At 46.9% G+C, this 21,633-nt stretch overlaps 1 protein-coding gene across 22 annotated transcripts in view; it reads right to left on the minus strand.

Moving 5' to 3' along the window:
- DYSF (dysferlin) overlaps positions 1-21,633 on the minus strand; it is a 224,180-nt gene that overhangs the window by 174,041 nt on the left and 28,506 nt on the right. For all 22 annotated transcript variants that reach the window (XR_008200104.1, XM_052647718.1, XM_052647736.1 and 19 more), the window contains exon 3: positions 21,372-21,463. Coding sequence is in view for 21 of the 22 variants with exons in the window: in XM_052647718.1 (XP_052503678.1) it covers positions 21,372-21,463 (92 nt within the window). In the remaining variant the exon portion in view is untranslated. The remainder of the gene's footprint in view (positions 1-21,371; positions 21,464-21,633) is intronic.

The following is a 21,633-nucleotide window of genomic DNA, read 5'->3' on the forward strand; positions in this document are numbered from 1 at the left end:
CAAGTGAACTAAGACAGACACAAAAAGACAAATATTGCATGGTGACCTAGAGGGGTTAAACTCATAGGGACAGAAAGCAGACTAGACGTTATGTGGGGCGGGGGATGAGGGAAGAGGCAGTCACTATTTAGGGGGTACAGAGTTTCAGTCTGAGGAAGATGAAAAGGTCTGGAGATGGATAATGGCGATGGCTGCACAAACTGTGAATGCGCTTAACACCACTGGACATCAAAGCGGTTAAGTGGCAAGTTTTGTTATGTATGTTTTGTCGTGATAAAAATAAATTTAAAAACTAGCTGTTTCTGTAAGTTTCTTGGCAACAAAATTCCTTTATCTCCATCCCTCTTGGAACCAGCAGACTCTTAGCTGCTTTGCAAGTTTCTTTGTTAGCAAGGCAATAACCCTGGCACATACATGCGCGTGTACGTGCTAAACAGCTTCAGCTGTGTCTGACCCTTTGTGAACCTATGGACTGTAGCCCGCCAGTCTCCTCTGTCCATGGGATTCTCCAGGCAAGGACACTGGAGTGGGTTGCCATGCCCTCCCACAGGGGATCCTCGCAGCTCAAGGATCAAACCCACAACTCATGCGGCTCCTGCATTGCAGGCGGATTCTTCACCACTGAGCCACTGGGAAAGCCCAGCCTGATATTTACTCAAGACCAATTTTTCTAACATTTCTTTACAGAAGATGCTGTAAAAAAGAAAACCACAAGCCCAAAATGGTGTCACTCATGCTAAAGCCCATAGTACCAAACCTAGATTTAATTATGGGTCTAATTGCAGTTTCAACTTTTCCCAGAAACGTAACCTTAATAGGCCAGTCTGGAATATTCTGGTCAAGCACCAAAGTGGACCTCTGTCAAGTGGGCCCTCTCCACCCCACCCCCACCCCAGCCAGTGGAAGATGAGGTAATCAGCATGATAAACCCTTGCCTGATCCCTTCTCAACTTCCAGAAAGTTGATGTCCTGGCTTAAAAATAACCCTTTATTTTCTTTTGTTAATATCTTCTTGCCCCACCCACCTTCTGCCTATAAAACTTTCCATTTTGTACAACCCCTTGGAGCACCTTTCTAGTTGCTCTAAATTCATGAGTCGTTGTGAAAGTATTGGACACTCAGTCGTGTCCGGCTCTTTGTGACCCCATGACCTCCCAGGCTCCTCTGTCCATGGAATTCTCCATACAAGAATACTGGAGTGGGTAGCCATTCCCTTCTCCAGGGGATCTTCCCAACCCAGGGATGAAAGCCAGGTCTCCTGCATTGCAGGCGGACTCTTTACCATCTGAGCCACCAGGGAAGCCCAGTCGATTCATGAGTTATTGAATAGAACCAATTAGATCTTCAGATTTACTTGGTTCAATTTTGTCTTTCAACAGAGCTGAAGGGAGAGGAGTTTGCTAATACTCATTCCAGAGTTCTAAAACCTCTCAGGATGCTAGGAATCACATTTTCTAGAACTCAGACTGGTTTTGTTGGGGGAACCACTGACTGAAACCAACTTACCCTGGCCAGGCCTGACAGTAACCACTTGGCACGAGCTAGCTTACAAAACAGGAGGTCCTGGTAAGGAACACCACCAACCAGAAGACTAGAGAAAAGTCAAAAGAGGGGAGATGCCAGTCCATATGTCCTTTCAACTTCCCAGAATCCTTCCCATGGACTCCACCTTGGCTGAAGGATGCAAACGTCACCATCAGGAAGGACCCTAGTCAGACAGGTCAGCCAGAGACAACCGGGGAAAGCCCGGGAGCACGAGCCATGTAGCAGAGCAGTTCCCCTGGGCTCCCTCACCCTGCTGCTCTCCACCCGGGAGCCCTTCCCAGTAAAATCTCCTGCTTCGTCAGCACGCGTCTCCTGGGACAGTTCATTTCCAAGTGTTAGACAAGAGCCCACTACTGGGCCCTGGAAGCGGTCCTCCTTCCTGCAACAGTTTGTGTTATACTCCTTTGCAGAGCAGGCTTGTGCCATCGCTCACGAAGGCAGGCCTCCTGGAGTGTCTCCACCCCAGAGTCAGCAAGGGGAAGGCCCCTGTCTCCGGTGTGTTGACTGAAGTGTTCTCACAACCAGAGCGATGTCAAGAACACCAGAGAGTAAGTGTAAGGAACCAGGAATCCATGCTGAAAGCAGACAGGGTCCCTGGGAGAAAGAGAACGAGGACTGGCTTTCTTGACACAACAGAAGCCATTTGGGGCTTAAGTCATTTGATGATCTAAGCCTGGCCACAGAACTTGTTTTTGAACAAGTCTCAATAATAATGATCTTAAGAAAACACAAGGACAAGCTTACCAGGTGAAAGTAATAATAACAAAAATAAATCAGTTGTAAAGACTCCCAGTTGTATTTCAATGGTAAAGACTAGCTTAATGCACATTCTTGAGCCGTTTTGTAGAGTTTAAATACCACTCCTGGGCACTCATGGTAAAGAATTCACCTGCCAAGCAGGAGACACAAGTTCGATCTCTGCGTTGGAAAGATCCCCTGAAGAAGGAAATGGCAATCCACTCCGGTATTCTTGCCTGAGAAATTTCGTGGACAGAGGAGCCCGGCGGGCTACAGTCCATGGGGTTGCAAAAGAGTCAGACACAACATAGAGATTAAATAACAGCAACAACTGGGTCAGCTAGAAAATAAGGGATAATGATGTTGACCTTCTCTGACCCTCAGTCCTTCAATCAACTAAAACTTGGACTCTGTCTACTGCCCAAACCCTTTCATGAATATGCATATACCCTTAGCTTAAAACTTCTCCAGTTCTGCTGTTTGGGGAGACACTGCTTTGGGTAACGTTCGCTATGTTCTCCTTACTTGCTGCAAGAAATAAATCCTTCCTTCTCCCTATCTTTGACTCGGTTGTGTCTTTCAGCTCGATACCCACTAAGAGGCGAACCCAGTTTCTGGGTAACATGTGACACTGAAAACCTAGGGCAGCAGAAAGCAGGGACTTGCTTGAGCAGGCAGATGGTAGATGGAGGACCCTGCCCTAGAACTTGTGAAATAGAGTCGGTACCGCTAAGAGCTCTATAAGGTGGAGCTGGGAGGTCACTAATGAAGTGTGATTCATATATGGCTTGGCCTGGATTTAATCTGACCTTTTGACCTGATGAAGTCATCCAGAACACCTGCCAGAAGCCAAGATATTTATGGGACCTTTACCCTAAAATAACTCAGTGAGAGTCTACCCATCTATCAGACCCCTACCCTGAAATAACTTGTAATACTTAAAGCACAAATATTGTCAAAGTCAATCACAATTCTCTCTAGGCAACTTTTAACAACCTCCAGGCTTTTTGTCTTTATAAGCCCTTCTTTCTCCCAGTACTTTCACAGGTACCTGAATTTGTGTCTCCCATATTACATTATTTTAATGTTTATTTATTTTTGGCAATGTTGGGTCTTCATTGCGGCTCAGCTTTTCTCTAGTTGCCCTGAGCCGGGCTACTCCCTGGGTGTGGGGCACTGGCCCAAGGGTGCAGGACATGGGCTTCAGGAGTTGTGGTTCCCAGGCTCTAAAAGCACAGGCTCAGTAGTTGTGACCACAGGCGTGTGGGATCTTCCCAGATCAGGGATCCAACCCTGTGTCCCTGCATTGGCAGGCAGATTCTTTACCACTGAGCCACCAGGGAAGCCCCCTGAAATGCAATTCTTAAAATCCCAAATAAACTATTTTCTTATCTGCAGCCTCGTGCACTATTTTCTGGTTGACAAATTTGGTCCCCACATTCAGGGATTGGAGGGATCGTAGGCCTGGCGGTGCAACCTGGGAGCTGCTGCCCGGAGCGCAGCGGCTCCCTGAGCACAGAGCAGCCCAGCCTCCTCTGCCTCCCTCCCTCCCGCCCGCGCAGCCCTCCGCCCGGGAGAATTCCCGGAAGCGGGGCGGGAACAATGGGAGGAAACGGAGGAGGAAGCGGTGACGCCACCCCTGCCAGCCCGGGGAACAGGCACCTCCATGGCCTGCTCCTTGGACTGCTTGTTATTTCCTCCCTTTAACGTCTTTTCTGGGTCATAAAATACCCCCACCTCCCAGCCCTGCATAGGCCCTGCGGTCAGCCCTTCCGAGGGGCTGGGCGGCTTCACAGGCCCCTATTTCTCCAGGAGGAAAGACTGGAGGCAGTATGCTCGTCCCTAAGCCTAAGGAGCCGGATGTGGGGTCAAGAAAGGCAGAGCGTCCTCTGAGTGGGTGGAGGGAGGAGGGAAGAGGGACCGTCTGAGGCTGATAGAGATGGAAAAACCCTGATGGGCCACTCTTCCTTCATTCATTTCACGGAGGACAGAGGAGACATGGTGTTATTCAGGGGGATCAGACCTGGGAGGATGCAAACCCTTGAGGAGACTCAACCCATCCTGAGATCAACACTGAGACACAGAACTTAGGGCACCCAGCCTTCTGCATAAGAGGGATGCTGCACACTTGGTGGGTACCAACCTTTAGTGGCAGGCAGGATTCAGTACAAATGAGGCAAGGATGGGCCTGGGGGCCTGGGAGCCAGCTCTAAGTGTGTATGGAGCCCAGTAAGCTGGAATAAAGGCCTGTGAGCCTTGGCCCCACCCCCACCCCCACTCTGCACAGCCTACTGATAGAAAAAAGCACTGCCCAGCCTCTCCAGACCCCGTCATCCCTCTTGGCTGTGCTGTGTCCTGAAGCTACTGGAATGTGAGGGCACGAGTTTGGGGGCTGAAAGAGCTGCTGCCATCCCAACACAGAAAGTGAGGTCAGGAATCAGCATGGAGGAGGGAGGTAAAGGTCAAAGCAGCTTCCATGTTGACAGGCACACTTTTCCTCATGAGAGAAGAATTCATTCAAACTCATCACCCAGGCAGGTTACTGTCCTGCCAGAAATGGGAGGCGGTGACCTCCAAGTCTGAGCCTTAAGTGGGAGGGTAAGAATTAAGGTGGCCAAGTAAGTTGAATTTAACAAAGCACAAAGAAATCAAAACAATTTCATTTTAAAACATCTGGCCACATACGGTAAGAGAATCTAAAAGAGTAGATATATGCAGTGGATGACTCATCACGCTGTACATTTGAAATTAGCACAACACTGTAAATCAACTATACTCCAATAAAAGGTAAAATAAACAAGTAAATAAATAAAACAGTGGGCCATTTTACATCATTGTTTATAAGGACGAAACACAGGAGGCAACCCAAATGTCAAGCACAGAGGATGAGTAAGTTGAGACACACAACACAAAACAGTGTTGTTGTTCAGTCTAAGTCATGCCCAACTCTTTGCAACCCCACGGGCGTAGCATGCCAGGCTTCCCTGTCCTTCACTATCCACAGCTATAAAGATAGTGGCAATATTACACTGTAGATTTATAATGCATGGAAATTCTCCAAGATACATTGTTAAGCATATGGATCAATGGAACAGAATATAGACAGCCCAGAAATAAACCCACACCCCTATGGCCAATTCATATTTGACAAACGAGGCAAGAATAAACAATGGGAAAAAAGACTGTCTCTTCAGCAAGTGGTGTTGGGAAAGTTGAACAGCCACAGGTAAATCAGTGAAGTTAGAACACACTCTCTCACCACAAAAATAAACTCAAAATGGCTTAAAGACATAAGACATGACACCATACACGTCCTAGAAGAGATCAAAGGCAAAACATTCTCTGACATAAATCATGCCAGTGTTTTCTTAGGTCAGTCTCCCAAGGCAATAGAAATAAAAACGAAAGTAAACAAGTGGGACCTAGTCAAGCTTTTGCACATTATGGGAAACAATAAAACGAAAAGACAAACAGCAGAGTGGGGAAAATATTTACAAACAGTGCAACCAACAGTGCTTAATTTCCAAAATACACATAGAGTTCACACAATTCAACAACAAAAGACCAAACAACCCAATTGATGACCCAGGGCAGACGACCTAAACAGACATTTCTCAAAAAAAAGAAATACAGATGGCCAGTAGGCACATGGCCTACTGAAATGAAACATGAAAAGATGTTCAGCATTGCTAATTATTAGAGAAATGCAAATCAAAACTACAATGAGGTGCCACCTCACATCAGTCAGAATAGCTATCATTAAAAAGTCTACAAATAACTGATGGCAAGAGTGTGGAGTAAAGGGAAATCTCCTACACTGTTGGTGGGAATGTAAGTTGGTATAGCCACTGTGGAAACCAGTATGGAGGTGCCTCAGAAAACTGAAAACAGAATTACGTTGTGTGATTATACAGATAATACAGATTACTGTATGATCTAGCCAGCCCACTCCTGGACATGTGTCCAGACAAAACAATAATTCTAAAAGATACATGCACCTTTTTGTTCATAGCAGCAGTATTCACAATAGCCAAGACAGGGAGACACCCTGAATGTCCATCAGCAGGTGAACGGGTAAAGAAGATGTGGTGTGCACACACATGGAACCAAGCCATACAAATGAAATAAAGCCATTTTGCAGCAACACGGACACAGCTAGAGACTTTCGTGCTAAGTGAAGTAGGTCAGAAAAAGAATGATGTCACTTTTACCATGTGATGTCACTTATATGTGGAATCTAAACTACGATGCAAATGAACCTCTCTATGAGATAGAATCATGGACATAGAGAACAGATTGGTGTTGCCAAGGGGGAGAGGGTTGGGGGTAAGTCGAATGGGAGGCTGCGGTTAGTAGATATAAGCTTTTATATATAGAATGGATAAACAACAAGGTCCTACTATATAGCACAGAGAATTATATTCAATATCCTATGATAATCATAATGGAAAAGAATATTTTAGAAAGACAGAATATGTGTCTGTGTGTGTGTGTATATATATAGATATACAATATATATACATGTAAAACGGAATCCCTTTGCTGCACAGGAGACATTAATGCAACATTGTAAATCACCTATACTTCTATTTTTTTTAAATATTGATTTTTTTTAAACATACATTGTTAAGTGAAAAACCAAGTTCAAAAAAGTGTGTATAATATGCTACCTGTTACTTAGAGTAGTCAGAAAGTGTAATGCTGGTTGCCAGATGCTGGAGGGAGGGGACAATGGGAAGTTACTGTTTAATGGGTATAGAGCTTTAGTTTTACAGATGAAAAGAGTTACAAGGATGGATGATGGTTACACAACAATGCTAATGTATTTAATATCACTAAACTATATATATACTTTAAAATGGTTAAGATGGTAATTGTTATATCTTCAGTTCAGTAGCTCAGTCATGTCCAACTCTTTGTGACCCCATAAACCACAGCATGCCAGGCCTCCCTGTCCATCACCTACTCCCGGAGTCCACCCAAATTCATGTCCATTGAATCGGTGATGCCATCCAACCATCTCATCCTCTGTCGTCCCCTTCTCCTCCTGCCCTCAATCTTTCCCAGCATCAGGGTCTTTTCCAATGAGTCAGCTCTTCACATCAGGTGGCCAAAGTATTAGAGTTTCAGCTTCAGCATCAGTCCTTCCAGTGACTACCCAGGACTGATCTCCTTTAGGATGGACTGGTTGGATCTCCTTGCAGTCCAAGGGACTCTCAAGAGTCTTCTCCAACACCACAGTTCAAAGACATCAATTCTTTGGTGCTCAGCTTTCTTTATAGTCCAACTCTCACATCCTTACATGACTACTGGAAAAACCATAACCTTGACTAGATGGACCTTTGTTGACAAAGTAATGTCTCTGCTTTTTAATATGCTGTCTAGGTTGGTCATAACTTTCCTTCCAAAGAAGAAGCATCTTTTAATTTCATGGCTGCAGTCACCATCTGCAGTGATTTTGGAGCCCAGAAAAATAGTCAGCCACTGTTTCCACTGTTTCCCCATCTATTTCCCATGGAGTGATGGGACCAGATGCCATGATCTTCGTTTTCTGAATGTTGAGCTTTAAGTCAGCTCTTTAGTTCTTCTTCACTTTCTGCCATAAGTGTGGTGTCATCTGCATATCTGAGGTTATTGATATTTCTCCCAGAAATCTTGATTCCAGCTTGTGCTTCCTCCAGCCCAGCGTTTCTCATGATGTACTCTGCATATAAGTTAAATAAGCAGGGTGACAATATACAGCCTTGACGTACTCCTTTTCCTATTTGAAACCAGTCTGTTGTTCCATGTCCATGTTATATTTTACCACAATACAAAAAAGTCTATTTTAAGAAATAAATATACTAGCTATTGTGTAAAAATAGGAAAGTCAGAATTTATACTGGTGATTAAACAATATGCAGATGACACCACCCTTATGGCAGAAAGTGAAGAGGAACTAAAAAGCCTCTTGATGAAAGTGAAAGAGGAGAGTGAAAAAGTTGGCTTAAAGCTCAACATTCAGAAAATGAAGATCATGGCATCTGGTCCCATCACTTCATGGGAAATAGATGGGGAAACAGTGTCAGACTTTATTTTGGGGGGCTCCAAAATCACTGCAGATGGTGACTGCAGCCATGAAATTAAAAGACGCTTACTCCTTGGAAGAAAAGTTATGACCAACCTAGATAGCATATTCAAAAGCAGAGACATTACTTTGCCAACTAAGGTCCGTCTAGTCAAGGCTATGGTTTTTCCAGTAGTCATGTATGGATGTGAGAGTTGGACTGTGAAGAAAGCTGAGTACTGAAGAATTGATGCTTTTGAACTGTGGTGTTGGAGAAGACTCTTGAGAGTCCCTTGGACTGCAAGGAGATCCAACCAGTCCATTCTGAAGGAGATCAATCCTGGGGTTTCTTTGGAAGGAATGATGCTAAAGCTGAAACTCCAGTACTTTGGCCACCTCATGAGAAGGGTTGACTCATTGGAAAAGACTCTGATGCTGGGAGGGATTGGGGGCAGGAGGAGAAGGGGACGACAGAGGATGAGATGGCTGGATGGCATCACTGACTTGATGGACATGAGTCTGAGTGAACTCCAGGAGTTGGTGATGGACAGGGAGGCCTGGCGTGCTGTGGTTCATGGGGTTGCAAAGAGTCGGACAGGACTGAGCAACTGAACTGAACTGAAGCAATAATATGAGTGATAGAGAAGAAATAAAAAAGTTATAACCATGGGATAAAGATGAAAAGCAGATGGAGAAACAAAGGGAAGAATTTCACTGCACTTTTTAAAATCATTTCTGGTTTTATAGCTCCTTAAATTTTTTTACAAACTCAAAAATTAAATTTAAAAATGAAGCATAAAAATGTTATTTAAATTTTATAATTTATTCATTCAACAAATACTTATTTCGCACATCAGACAAAATACTGGGCCTGACCTCACGGAACTTACATTCTACTAAGAGCTGCCTGCCTCCTGACTGAGTGTATATTAGATACGTTGCCAAGCACTCTAGAAGTATACCTGTCACAGCGGTGGGGTAGTGCACTGGTGTTAGTTCAATTTATCTTACAGATGAGGAAACTGGGACTCAGAAAGGCATTTAACTTTTCTGATTTCACACAGATAACAGACAGAGCCAGACTCCAAAGGCCTGGCCTTAGACCCAGTCATGGACTGGCAGACATACCTCGGAGCCCTGTGAGCACATTGTGAAAGACACAAAAAAATCCTTGGTTTGCCTCATCCATGGAAACAGGAACCCAGGCTATAAATTCGATATGGTTCAATCTTTTTCAAAAAAATCTAATTCCAAGATGTATTAATCATGCCTTCTTATTTTCTATATTTTCATGACATATTTTGACATCTAAGGCTTTGCTCACTTTGGAGAGGCTGCCCTTCCCAGTGCTGGCCAGTTCCTAGAGACAGTAAAGGACTCACTGGCAACTGCACCTTTCATATGCAAACCAACCAGTCCACAGCCCACACCCCCACCACTCCTCTACAGAGTGCTCCCACTCAGCCAACATTCCCCTGCCCTGAAACCCCAGGACCAGGCACACAAAACTCCATGCAGCCCAGCACCCCACAGCCCACTGGAATTATTCAGACCCGCCATTCCTAAGGGTTTCCCTGGTGGCTCAGATGCTAAAAAATCTGCCTGCAATGCAAGAGACCCATGTTCGATCCACATCAGTATTCTTGCCTGGAGAATCTCATGGACAGAGGAGCCTGGCGGACTACAGTTCCTTGGGGTTACAAAGAGTCAAACATGACTGAGCGACTAATACTTTCACTTCCAAAGCCATTCCTAAACCCACTCACCCTGCCTCAGTTCAGTTCAGTCGTTCAGTCATGTCCAGCTCTTTGCAACCTCATGGACTGCAGCACGCCAGGCTTCCCTGTCCATCACCAACTTCCAGAGCTTGCTCAAACCCAGGTCCATCGAATCGGTGATGCCATCCAACCATCTCATCCTCTGTCGTCCCCTTCTCCTCCTGCCTTCAATCTTTCCCAGCATCAGGGTCTTTTCTAAGGAGTCATTTCTTCACATCAGATGACCAAAGTATTGGAGCTTCAGCTTCAGCATCAGTCCTTCCAACAAATATTCAGGATCGATTTCCTGTAGGATGGACTGGTTGGATCTCCTTGCTATCCATGGGACTCTCAAGAGTCTTCTCCAACACCACAGTTCAAACCCATCAATTCTTCAGCGCTCAGCTTTCTTTATGGTCCAACTCTCACATCCATACATGACCACTGGAAAAACCATAACTTTGACTAGACAGACTTTTGTCAGCAAAGTAATGTCTCTGCTTTTTAATAGGCTGCCTAGGTTGGTCATGGTTTTTCTTCCAAGGAGCAAGCGTCTCTTAATTTCATGGCTGCCATCACCATCTGCAGTGATTTTGGAGCCCAGGAAAATAAAGTCAGCCACTGTTTCCACTGTTTCCCCATCTATTTGCCATGAAGTGATGGGACCAGATGCCATGATCTTAGTTTTCTGAATGTTGAGTTTTAAACCAGCTTTTCCACTCTCCTCTTTCACTTTCATCAAGGGGCTCTTTAGTTCCTCTTCACTCTCTGCTTACCCTGCCCAGCCCTTTCTTTTCTGAGGAAACCACAGTAAAGGCTCCTGTACATGCTTTCTTCTCACCCCCTCTGCCTCACGACTGACCCTGGTGCTTCCCAGTGCCTGCCCCTCCTCTAGGGAACTGATGAGAGGCAGGAAGGGAAGGGTCCTGTGTGGGGAACAGGTCTGGCTGAGACCCCAGGAGAAACCAGCCAGCCAGAGAGAGGCAGCCAGGCTGAGGGACCCTAAGAGAGAGGCTCTTCCACTGAAAGTGGCCTCCACACCTGCAAAGGTGCAGATCCCCCATCAGTACTCCAGGTCTCCCCTATGCCGTGGTGCCATGAGCTGAAGAATGAACAGGTGCAGCAGTCCAAAGGAAAACAACAGCCTCTCACGGGAAAGGCTTGCACAGCCCAGACTGGCAAATTATGAAGGGAGTGCTGGCAATGGAGAACCAGTTCACAACCTTCACGGTAAAGACTGAATCAGTCAAGAGGCACCTGTGGATGTTAAATCTAGAGGGATATTTTGATGAGGAGCAGGATATTTGCAAAGCATTAAAATGTCTCTTAATATGCTTCAAGGAGGAAAAAATAGCAGTAAAGACACAATGGAAAAATTAGACAATACCTTGACAGGTGATTGAAATGAGTACCAAAGAGGGATATCCACGTATCTCCAGATCCTGAGACAAAACACAACTATGACACAATCAGGAGATAAACTATGACAGATTCCAGTCAGGAGTCACAACCCAATCTGATCATAAATCTAATTATGGGAACAACATCAGACAAACTCCAAATAAGGAATATTCTTTTTTGAGGAATATTCGATTTTTTAATTGGGGTATTATATTATTCAAACTTCCTGGATGGCTCAGTAGGTAAAGAATCCACCTGCAGTGCAGGAAACACGGGAGACCTGGGTTCAGTCCCTGGGTCAGGAAGATCCCCTGGAGGAGGAAGCGGCCATCCACTCCCGTATTCACGCCTGCAGAATTCCATGGACAGAGGAGCTCGTGGGCTACAGTCCATGCGGTTGCAAAGAGTCGGACATGACTGAGCAACTAAGCACACATACACACACATTATTCAAAAACATAAATTGTCACAACTGTGGAAATGAACCAGAGTAACAGAGGTTATGGAAATATGATGATGAAATTCAGTGTGAGAGTCTAGACTGGGGATCCTGTACAGGAAAAGAGAAGGGGGGAAGTGCTATAAAAGACATAATGTGGCCAGTTGATAGGATTAAAATACAAACAGTAGATTAAAGTAGGCAACTGTGTTAAATTTACTGAAATTGGTAACTTACTGAACTTCTGTAAAAAAAAAAATCCCTTCTCTTAGGAAATATACATGGAAGTATTTATTTATTTATTTTTCTACATGGAAGTATTGAAAGATAACGGGCCATGATGAGTAAAACTTACCCTCAAGTGGGAGAGAGAGAAAAGGAAAGGAAGGAGGGAGAGGAGATAGTGAGAGAGAGAATATTATAAAGCAAATCAATAGAGCATTATCAGTAAGTGAATCTGAGTAAAGAGTATGTGAATGTTCTTTGCTCTACTTTTGAAATGTTTCTGGGTTTGAAATTATTTCCCCAGAAAAACTCGAGAAGGGCCTCCATATGTCAGTTTCTCATTCTTTATCTTTTAAACTAAGAAAAAGACATGTCAACTAAAAATATATGTAGTACCACTCAAACCCATTCATCACTGACTCAGCTGCACCTTCCTCACTAGATTTAGTGAGTTAGCACAACAGGAAAGTCAGATAGCCCCTGACCTGGCAGGACACACACACACACACACACACACACACACACGCAGGCACACAGACTCAGGGGAAGTTTGAGGACACCGGTGAGGAGACACCATGAGTGGTGGTCCCTCCAGCCACGCATACCTCGCCATGAGGGGCAGGAAATGAGAAGAGCCGGATATTACACACACACACACCCAGCCTGCCCGGCCTCTGGCGGCCTTCCTGCCAGGATCTGATTTCCCAGGGTGCTCCAGGGTAACTCTAAATAGTTGTCCACTTCAGTCCAAAAAAAGACAAAAGAAAAACTATTCTGAAACCCAGGGATATCCTGAATAGAATCCAGGACAACATGCATAATTATAAAAATCCTTGGAAAATAAGGATATGGTCAATGCTTCCGAGGATGCTGAGAACAAGAGGATGGTGAACTATAAACATTCCTGCCTCAAAACTGCCTCCCGGGCTTCCCTGGTAGTCCAGTGGTTAAGAGTCTGCCCGCCAGGCTTCCCTGGTGGCTCAGTGGCTGCGTATCCACCTGCCGACGCAGGGGACACAGGTTCAGTCCTCGGTCCGGAAGGATCCCGCGTGCCTCAGAGCAACTGAGACCGTGTGTCACAACAACTGAGCCTACACACGGAAACTAGCCTGCACACCTAGAGTCTCTGCTCCGCAACAAGAGAATCCACCACAAGAAGCCCGCAGCAACCAGAGAAAGCTCACATGCAGCAACAGAGACCCGGAGCAGTCATAAATAAATAAATCAACTTCCTCCCAAGGATTCGGGAGGCCAGCCAACTGACCCGCTGAAACCTGGAAGTGGAACATAGGCCTACTTTCCCCAACTTCTAGCGAAAACAGACTGCCTCTCTGCCTTTCTTAACGTCAATGCGCACAGGCACATTTGGGTGAACATCCATTCCCGTGTAAGAAAGACACCAGGACAAAGCAACCAACAGAAAGACAGAGAGAAAATACCCTCCACACTTAACACAGACTGGGGGTCAATATTCCTGACAAGATCCCAAGTGTACAAACTACTAGGAATGAGTAAGAAAAAACCAAGCACCTCAGAACAGGACAGGCAACTGACAGGTGAAGAAATACAACTGGGCAAGAAAGATGCCCAACTTTACAAGCAATCAAGGAAACCCAAATTATAAGATACCTTTTTCCCCCACTCTGATTTTTTTTTATATTGTTGATAGATGTAAACCAGGACATCTTTTTGAAAAGTCATTTGTCAGAACTGATGAAAATGCTATTTCATTTTTAAGGACCTATCCTAAAGGAAAAACAGTGTAAGAACATAACAACATTTGGTTAAAGATGTTCAGTAAAAAACCAGGAAAGAATAACTAGTGGATAAGGGCACAATGGGATAAATTATGGTACACTCATGCCATGGAACATAACACGACTACTGAAAATGGGGTTGATTAGTACCCCCTGACCTGGGAAAAGGGTCCACGATAAAATGACGAAAAACACGATGGGGACCATTTTACATGGCGTGACTCATCTTTGTGTAAGTAAATCTATATACTTGTATGTAAACAGATGCTCACAGATGAAGAAGACACACCCAATGATCAACAGTGGACATCACTGTAGGGAAGGGAAGGAGTAAATGGGAGAACGTGACTTTTTTCCTTTATAACCTTTTAAGAATGGAGCTTACTTATGCTTATGTTTTTAAAAATAATTTTTGTACCCTTGTGAGGTTCCTGTAAATTTTTTTTAAACAGAAGAATATGTGCAGGGACTTCCCGGGTGGTCCAATGGTTAAGAACCCACCCTTCAATGCAGGGACATAAGTTTGATCCCCGATGGTAAAGCTAATACTCCACATGCTGCGGAACTACTGAGCCCTCATGCTGCAAGGGAGAGCCAACGTCCACAACTAGGACTTGGCAGAGCTAAATAAATACAAGAATGTGTGCAAACTGAGGTACAGCACGTATCCACGTGCAGCATGTGCTTGCTGCAATATTTACACGCCGGTGTGGTTTCCTATGTGCATCCATATGGATTCTGCTATTACCACATACTGGGCACCTTCAATGTGCCAAGCATGGGGTAGGCGTTAAAACATCCACACCAACTCTGCATTATTGCCTCTGTCCTGATGGGGAAGCAGAGGTTCAGAGAGGTCCAGGTCACAGGCAGTGCCAGGATGAGACTCACTGCTGCCCGTGGAGTTCCTGAGCGAAGCTTCGACCCTGACTCGTGCCAGCCACCACTGCTGCCCTGCTCAGCTATGCAAAACCTAGGGGACCAAGACCACCTGCTCCTGCCAGGATGGGACCCCTCAGCCACATCAACCTACTCCAGGGATGAGTGGCAGACACCCACTGGCCAGACCTGCTCCCTTAGGCTCCTCTGCAGCCTTCCTTACATTCTTGCATGTGACTGACTCATGTTCAGCTTCTTCTTGGAAAGCCCCATTTGCCTCTCAACAGATTAAGCCCATTGTCCCAGGAGACACCAGGACACCCCTTCCACCTCCACCCAGGGCAGGAGGGAGCCGAGACCTGCTCAGCGACGTCCCTACAGGAGACAGTCACCTATGTCAGGAAGATCCACCGTTCCCAAAATGTCTCCTCACAGCCCATTGTGGTGCCTAACCCCTCACCATTATCATTTCTCTTTTAGGTCTAAGCAGAGTCTGGGGAATAAAGCAGCATCCCCAACATTTCTAAGAAAAAGCAAAAGTTAAGCTACAGGCTGCCACCAACACTTCAGTATGAATGCATCTTTTTCGACGACAGCTAAGAGGAGCCTTTGGTGGGAAAGGGCAGGGGCAGTGGGATTCAAAGCAACCGGGACAGCCAGAGGCAGCACAAAGAGGGACAAAAAGGAAATGTGCCTGGAGCAAGTGCCAACCGCCGTTCATGGAGCAGCCCTCTGCACAGGGCCCTTTGATGGGCCTGTGCACTTGAGTTAACGCTGCGTAAGGAGGAGGGGACGGGACGGAGGCTCAGGGACCTGACGTGAGGACCCGCCCAAGGCAGCAGGGCTGTTGTGACTAGACTTCATGTCTTCCCAAAGTCTACACTGGTTCCCTTCCACCAGCTCACGGAGCCCAACAAGGCGGTGGGAGGAGGAGCGGCTGAGAAGGAAGGATGGGAGCACTGTGCGTGGGGAGCTGCCTTCTGCGCCCGCCTCAGTGGCAGACTCCACACAGGCAACCCAGGTCGCAGGGCAGACAACGGCAGGCAAGGCTCCATGAGTGGCTGAGAGAGCCCTCAGTGGCCCACTTTATAGAGTCGCCAGGTTGCTGAAAGGTCGGGGTGGATCACGCTTGTCCAAAGAAAATGCTATAGTGAGCGCCTAAAGGAACGCTTTCTTAAAACAGTAATGTGCCTTCTAGCTGATTCTTGGTGTCGACCTGGGTCTCCTTCTTTACCGTCTGATTGAAGGGCCTGGGTGCACAGGCCCCCTGGAGTATAGTTGCCAGATCAAGCGCACTACTGCCTGTTAAGTTTTCATTTCAGATAAACAATGGGGAATTTCTTAATATAAGTATGTCTCATGCAGCACTTGGGACATTCAAACTTAACTGTCTGTCCTGTACGTTTCTCTGTTGAATCTGGCCACCCTACCCCAGGCCTGGCTAGGCCTGGAGCCAGTGAGTTACCGTAGTCAAGATGAGCATCATTTTAACACAAATGTTTCACGTTTCTTGTTTTTCATTTTGCTGTGCCGCTCATCTTGTGGGATGTTAGTTCCCCGATCAGGGGTCAAACTGGACCCTCAGCAGTGAAAGCAGGAAAACACAGAATCCTAACCACTGGATCACCAGGGAATTCTGTAACCCTGGTGTTTTGACAAGTGGATACTTTGACCCCATGGAGACTTTTGCTTCCAGATTTATATTTATCAAACATTTAAATTTTAAAAAATACACCTACATTAATTAATTTCCACTGGAAAGGCATTTTTCAGAACAAATTAAATTAAACCCATTTAATTTGTTGATGTATTTTCTATACAGTACAATTAAACTCTTTCCTTTTTTCGATCTTCATTTTTGTTTTACCTAAATTATTGTCATTGGTAACAATTATTTTCTATTTACATTTCCCAATACAGGTTTGGTGCAAAGTTTTGGGTTTTTTTTCATTTTTTGGTACATATCAAGCTTTATCCACTATAGGTCTCTCCCATTCTTGAGTTTTCTTTTGTGGAATTCTGTTACGTCTAATTCTCTCAGGCCAATGTTTATAGTTACCAATAGAATCCTTCAGTCAGTCTTTTCATTTCCTTAACAATTTTGCCCATGATTATTGTATGGTAATCATTTCTACCAATAACTACATCAATAAACTATGGCAACAATTATATTTACTTTTTAGTTAATCCATGAAAAACACTGAGAGCCATTCCTTGCGCTCATGCAGTGTGTGCTCAGCCCTGGTGCACACTGGCCTCCCCGTGCAGATTCAAGAAGTGCCGAGGCCTTCACTCGACTCTAGCTTCTCCTTGAATCAGTTTGCAGCAGACCCCAGACACTGATCGATCGTAAAGCTCCTAAGTCATTCTAAGATGCACCCAGGGCTGGAGCTCTGTTCCAAAAATCTAGAGCTGCACTGTCCAACACAGCAAACAGCCACTACACACACACACATGAACTATTCAAATTTAAATTAAGTAAAACTTAAGATTCAGTTCCTCAGTTACACTAGCCAACACAGAATGATTCCATCATCTCAGTAAGTGCTATCCAGCAGCTCTGGTCTAGAGTGGAGATGACTGGTTCTCACTCCCTAACACCTGGAAGTTCGTAATGATGCGCAGGCCCTGGCCCCAATTAAGTCAGAACTTGCAGGTGGGGCCAGGCACTGGTGTGTTGTGTCAAAACTGCCAATGATGCTATTGTGTCTCATAGCCTGGACTGGGAACTTCTGGGCTCAGTGTTTCAGCGGTCAAGCAGTTGGTCAGGGATCAAGGTCCGCTTCCCTTCCAACATCCTTCTGAGAAGCCCAGAATAAACAAGAAGTTGTTGAATGCAGCCTGGGACACAAGTCCAGGACCCACCCTAGCTGGGTTTGCACAAGTATCTCCCATCCAGAGGAGTGACGCTTCCTTTTCGCATTTGAAATCTGATTTTATGGACACAGAGTTTTGATCCACCCTTGCTGTTGGTTCGGCGGGGGTGGGGTGCAGAATGGCCCAGAGATAGTAACTGGCCTGAGAGGTTCCCCTCCTGAGAGATTCCAAGACCCCACTCCAGGCCAGCAGACCAGTTTGGCACAACAAGGTCACTCAAAACTGCCAACAGCCACAGGGGGAACACAGAAATCACGCGGAAAGAAAGGAGAGTGGAAGTGGGGAAAGAGTCATAGGAGAGACAGGATAAAAGGAGAGGGGCCAGGAGGGAAAGTGAGCAAAGCCAAAGACCTTTGGAGACAGAGGTGCAAGTGAGGGGCTGGAAAGAATGAGCGAGGCATTGAGGGGACTCTAGGAACAGCAGGAGGCAGAGGATGGAGGTTTGGCAGAAGGAGAGGAGGCGGAGGGAGCCTCTGCAGAGGAGGCAGGGAGGAGGCAGAGGCTTTGCTGGAAGAAGACCCAGGAGGACCCTGGTGGGGCTCAGAGAGCACCCGGGACGGCCAGGGATGAAGGGACCATTGCATGACAACCCTGTGGACCTCACTGACACCGAGGACAGTCTGATGGCAACGGTCACCCAAACACCCATTATTTCCCTATTTGCTTCCTGACCAGACACTGACAACTTGAGGGTAGTAAGTAGGTGTTTCACATAAAATGTTCATTCAATTGAATTCACTAATTTTTTTCCCTTGTATCTTTCAGAATGTGAAATGTCACGTGGCTGCTCTTGTTGCTTTCTGGAAAGGTTCCTCACTTTCACAGCCTTAGAAATGCTAATAAGTTTAATCTGGAATTCTTTTCTCACATGTCATGAGCAGAGTGAATGTGCTGTGTGGTCCAACCATGGGGGCCTGACAGAAGTGCCTGTGTGTACCTGCCTCCCCTCTGCCACTCCACCGGGCTTACCCCCATACACCTTCCATCCAGTCAACCTGCTCTCCAGCCTGCATACCCCACTCTGGCAACAGCTCCAACAATGAAACCAAAACTCGATTATTCCTGACATTCTTCAGGTGTTTCTGAATGCAATTTTAAATTCAGCTGAATTAAAATTTAATAATTTTTGAAGTGAAGTGAAAGTCAGTCATGTCCGACTCTTTGCCACCCCATGGACTCTGTAGTCCATGGAATTCTCCAGGCCAGAATACTGGAGTGGGTAGCCATTCCCTTCTCCAGGAGATTTTCCCAACCCAGGGATCAAACCCAGGTCTCCCGCATTGCAGGCAGATTCTTTACCAGCTGAGCCACCAGGGAAGCCCATTAAGAATTTTTAACTGCTAGAAATACAAAATCAAGATAAATGTTTGTAAAACTCAAAAAATAACAATCAAAATAGTTATGGGAAAGAAGTTTCTGTTTAAATTAGAAAGCTTTGTCAATTAGGTCTTCTGCAGACTGATGTTTGAGGAACTGATTTCCAGCACGCTGGCCTCACAGTGACTTGGTCATGGGGGAAACTGTTTTTAAGAGAGCTGACTTCCCCCTGGGAGCTAAAGGACACCCACAGGGGCCACCAAAAGCGTTCCAAGGTACGACCCAACCTGTCCCTCCTGTGACCTCCAACCCACAGGGCCAGGTCGATCTGATCCGTGTGTGACACTGGCTTGGTATCACCCTGAGGGCCAGCCTGGCTCTTGGACTGATCAAAAATATGTTCTCGAACCCTGCTGCCTTCCTGGTCTTAGAAATCGCCCCCATGGGGTCTGAAAAATGCTGAATGTGATCATGAAAATGAAACCTGCATTTCCTCTGCATGCCTTTGCCTTGCTAAGCTCCTTCCAGAAGGACCTAGCACCCGCCTGGGGCTTCCGGGAGACTCTGCAGGGACACCGTGATTCTGACCATGTTGAAGAACCGCCCTTCAATCACAGCTCTGCCATCACTAACCTTCGGGGAAGTCACCCGGCCTCCTGGAGCCTCGATTTCCCTCTGTAATAATGACAAGTATAACAGCAACCCCTAACGATTAAAAAAGATCCTTTATGTAAAGACTCAGCATAGGACCAGACACTTGGCTAAGCTCTCGGTAAACATCAGCTGTTGTGGATTTGCTATTATTATCCTCAGCCTGATGCTGGAGGCCCCCTCCGAGTCAGGCCCCCTGCTCCCCTCTCACTGGGCGGCACAAGTTGTGTGACTCAGCCCCACCTGTAAGGCCTTAGCCCGGGCCCTCCGAGGCAGAACAGAGGGAGGCCCTCCGTTCCTCCCCTCTCTAAAGCGGACCCTGGCCTCTGACTCAGCCTGTGTGGCCCTCCTCCAAGAAGCCTTCCAGGACGACCTGGAGTCCAGCGCTGCTCCTCCCTCACCCGCAGGCCCACCATCCATACTTGTCAGAAGCTGCCTTTTTCCCACAAAACGACTGTGTTGGAGTAGTTTAGTGTCAACTAATTCCAGACCCTGCTCCTGTGCAGGTGGGGGCTGCTGAGGTCCAGATTGGACAATATGGACCCAAGACACCCTGGACCCCACACTTGCAGCCCTACCTTGGGAGGGCACATTGAAAGCACCCCCGTCCTCCCCACACGTACCAAGCTCTGCACTCAAGGCCAGCAGATCCGCAGAGAGTGTGGCAGTTGGTTTTTTTCCAACCTTTTTAAGATTTCAAACTTCCCGGATATTTTGCAGCCTGAGACCCTTGTTGGCCTTCCCCAGATCAGAATCTTCCCTCCTCCCTTCTCCCCTCCCCCACCCCAGGGAAAGACAGCCGGGCCCAGACACCAGCTCACCCAGTTTCCGAACAAAAGTTCCACTGTCAGCAGGTCACAAAACAGCAAGCCCATGCCTGATCCTTGGGTCTGGACCTTGGCAAATGGCACCAAGAGCAGGAACCCACTCCTGCCGGCACCGTCAGACCCAGCAGGGGCTGCTGAACCCCCACCATCACATGTAAGGCTCAGCACCGGGTGCCCTCACACCTGGTATCTCCCAGGCCACCCCACCCCGCAATCAACAGGGCCATCAATCTGCAAGCTCGGCTGGCCCTGCCCACTCCCCACACCCCGATCACTAGCACACGAAAGGCCAGGAGCTCAGTACAAGAGGAAGGACCCACCATCTGCCAAAGAGCCTACTTTTACCACCACAAAACCTCGAACTCTGCTCCTCCTATGTGCCCTGCCTGGGAACCCTCCCCACTACAAACTGACACGTGAAATGACATCAGAAAACACTGCCACAGGACGGCAGGCAGTCAGTGCAGACCGTTATCACTGTTCTGACTTCTAAACCACAACTCTCACCTCGAGTCCCATCTCTTGCATGAAGCCCTCCTGGAGTGCTCCCGCCAGTGGCTGCTTTGTGCATCCGTCTCCCACAGTGGGTGGGGAGAGAGGGCCGTGCCAGGCACCTCGGGGCTGCAGCAGGACCCAGAGAGCTTTCTCTTCCCTGCTCCCTGGGGCACAGGCTGTCCTGGGAAACACACTCACATCTGACTCTAGCCCATCTTCCTTCCCTGCCAATTCACCCCCAGCTGAGTTTCTGATGCTGCAGTCAAGCCTCCCCCCTCCTCCTCTGGGCCAGGCCCATGAGTGGCAGGTCTTCACTAAACTCCAGCTCTCCAGCGTCCAGATTCCGGAATCGGCATCTGCCACGACCCTACCCACACAAACCCACAGGTCACAGAGCCCCCCTCACCATGGCCTCACCTGTTCCTCCCCATCGTCTCATGATCTTTGACCACCACAAGAAGCTCGGAGCCCTGGTCCAGGGGGATACCCTTGAGGTCCCACTCGAATCCCTGGAAGAAAAGGAGAAAAGAGGTCTTAATCTGTGGGCCCCTAGAAGAGAAGAGACTGTGTCTGGTTCCCCCTTGGCACTGAGGGGGCATCTGTGACCACTGCTGGGGAAGGGAGGGATGCATGAGCAAAGAATGAATACATGAGTGGCAGGGTCCCAGAGCTTCAGAAG

Source organism: Budorcas taxicolor, chromosome 11 (assembly GCF_023091745.1).
Source record: "Budorcas taxicolor isolate Tak-1 chromosome 11, Takin1.1, whole genome shotgun sequence".
In the NCBI taxonomy this organism is placed as follows: Eukaryota; Metazoa; Chordata; class Mammalia; order Artiodactyla; family Bovidae; genus Budorcas; species Budorcas taxicolor.